The 2,823-nt window shown below is 41.4% G+C and overlaps 1 protein-coding gene across 1 annotated transcript; it reads right to left on the reverse strand.

The window, feature by feature from the left end:
* Positions 1-359: 359 nt before the first annotated feature.
* Positions 360-2,593, reverse strand: LOC109153816 (F-box/kelch-repeat protein At1g30090-like). The gene is made up of 3 exons (XM_019301680.1): positions 2,331-2,593; positions 626-1,869; positions 360-574 (listed from the first exon to the last, which is right to left on the reverse strand). The coding sequence occupies exon 2, from the start codon at positions 1,863-1,865 to the stop codon at positions 645-647; it is 1,221 nt and encodes a 406-aa protein (XP_019157225.1). The 5' UTR covers positions 1,866-1,869; positions 2,331-2,593; the 3' UTR covers positions 360-574; positions 626-644.
* Positions 2,594-2,823: the final 230 nt, after the last annotated feature.

Below are 2,823 nucleotides of genomic sequence, written 5' to 3' on the forward strand. Positions count from 1 at the left end.
ACATTTGCATTAATAGATATGTTTAATGTAATTGAAATGATCAGAATGCACTCGTGTTTTTTTTTTTTTTTTTTTTTTTTTCAAAAAAGGACATGTAATGCATTTATTTACATGTTACATATGAGTAAGCAAAAAACATCTTTAGTTGGATTGAACCTTCTTTCTGAATGCATCTAATAAAGAATAAAACATGGAAAACTAAATAATTAGAAAAAGATAAACAAGTGAATTGAAGTAAACACAACTAATAATTTTTTATTTGAAATTTCAAAATGAAAATCTTTTCACTATTTTCTATTCCAATATTACATTATAGGAGTAGTATCTATCTATCTATATATATATATTAGAAACTCAAGTAAAGGAGAATCCAAAATCCAAAATACTATTTATTATAACTATAAATACATGAGAACATAAAGATGATAAATTATAAAACCTTAGTGAAGATGCACACACTATCATAACTATCCTTCCAACACTCTCTATATTGCTCCACACTCCCACCATTCTTGCCCGCAATCTATCACCCAGGAACCAGCAAAGCTGCCCGTGCAGGCGGGCCCACTTCCACCTATCACCCAGGAACCAACAAAGCTGCCCGTGCAAGCGGGCCCACTTCCACCGTTCCGAATAGAAGAAATCTAAGCAAACAGCACCTGTGCACTTGATGGCATCAAATGACACACAGATTGGGGAGCATCCACCACCTGCCATTCAACACAAAAGTCTTTCCGGGGCGATTCATCGCCGCCTCGATGCTGTCTCGTGACGATGCCGACCGCGACGTGAAGGTTTCGACCAACGACGATGATCTTGTTGCTGCAGGAATTGACGCAGAAAGGCTTGCATATCTGCTGTGGCAAAGGCGGGCCGTTAACTTTGTTCCACGAATCCGTTTCTTTGTCATAAACCTTGACCGTTGTCCTTTCGTGTTCCGGGACAACAAACAAGCTCCCATCGATCACGACGCTCGAGCCCGTCCAGCCTTCTCTGAGCCCCGAGGCCATACTCTCCCAGCTATCACTTCCGGGGTCGTATATTTGACCCCTCGGCCCAACATAGAAGGGCCAAAACCAGCCTTCCGTCACGAGAAGCTTCCCATCGAGAACCGCTGCATCGTACGAAGCCATGTTCGTTTTCATGTTTGCAATAGGCCTCCAAGTCCCATTGCTAGGGTCCAAGACCTCAGCAGACCCGAGCTCAAAAAGATCCGTGCTGTTCCCTCCCGCAACATAAACCATCCCATCAATGAGCCCACTCGCGAAAAACGACCTCGGGGTAATCATACTTTTCATCACGGTCCAACGGTTGCTCTGCACTTCATACTTCAACACCAAATTAAGCGGGCAGTCGACATCCGCAGCAGACCCGCCACAAACGAACATAACGCCCTCGTGGGGCACCGCAACGCACCTCATCCCGTGGGGGCACACCTTGACCGTGCAAGGCATCGCCGGGATCCCGTGCCAAGACAAGTTAACGAGATCGAACACCTTCCACTCTATCTTCCTAGTACATTTGTCAAACGCAAACACAAACACCCACGGATCGTGAAACGAGAGCTCCTTCCTCCGAGAAAAGAACCTCTCTTTATTCCCGAAAAGCAAGTACCAGCGCTTACACACCGCCCTGCACGCTTCGTGGCTCTCAACCGGGGCTCGGAGCAGGCAATTGAGCGCAACATCGTCGGGAAGCCCCGGGATTAGAGGCTCCCCGATCAGAGCCAATTCAGTGTCTAGTGAAGGATCTTGCAGAGAGGAATCCATTGAAGCTATCCTAAACTTTGGGGTCAATGTCATCTCAGAATCCCCTAGCTTATGAACAGGAAATTGCTGGGCTGATATCCTTACCCTCTGCATCATTAACCTTCACACAAAACCACAACCTATAAGCCATTCTTTCAACCTGGAGATTTGCCTAATATCTATGAATGGAAAGATTGAATTGAAACCCTCCAAACGAAAAAAAATCAAAACTCAAATCCAATTCCAATCATTCCATAAACCCCAAAGGAAAACCATAGACACAATTCCTGTTCTTTCTACCCCAAAAACCAAACCCCAGATAGCCACTTCAATATCCAAAACTCAAGAAATCACCAAAAAATGCAATCTTTTGATCAAATAAATACATATAAGAAAACCATTCAACTGGAATTCACATCATATCATAATATCATATGTTCTAACACAAAACCCAGTACTGTATTTTAAAGATTTAATACAGACACATCAAAATCTTTACAGCAGACCCAACAGATATACTTAAAATCTTGAAAAAAAAAAAAGGGGGGGGCAATAAATGAAAAAAAAATAAAAAAAACTTACAGATTAAATAATGGAGGCAGTCGAAGAAGATGAAGAAGACTGTTGTGGTTGTATTCATATGGGGTGTGATGATGAAAAAGAAAGGATTTTTATTGTTTTCTTTTTTTCTCTTTACATGATTTCAGCTTCAACCGATTTCAGCCTCAGAAGTGTATGTGGCAAACATGGTTCATGTTTCAAGGGAAAAAATATGACCACTTCTCTCTCTCTCTCTATTTCTCTCTCTCTCTCTCTCTATATCAGTCACGCTCCATTGCAGAGCGTCTTATATACTTGGTTTTCTGCTTTTGGGTAGAAGAGCGTAGTATCTACGGACTACGGAGTACTTCACACCCAAGTCTTGCTGGCACTGATAAGCACAGAACAGCATTAAATACTATATATTTTGTATTTTCAATTCTTGCTTATCTTTCAGTATAAAAAGATTTTCTTTTTATAGAAAAATGAGATTATATTTCCCCATTATATTTTACAAATGATTTATTTGATACAC

This window comes from Ipomoea nil, unplaced genomic scaffold, assembly GCF_001879475.1.
Source record: "Ipomoea nil cultivar Tokyo-kokei standard unplaced genomic scaffold, Asagao_1.1 scaffold2541, whole genome shotgun sequence".
NCBI classification, from domain to species: Eukaryota; Viridiplantae; Streptophyta; class Magnoliopsida; order Solanales; family Convolvulaceae; genus Ipomoea; species Ipomoea nil.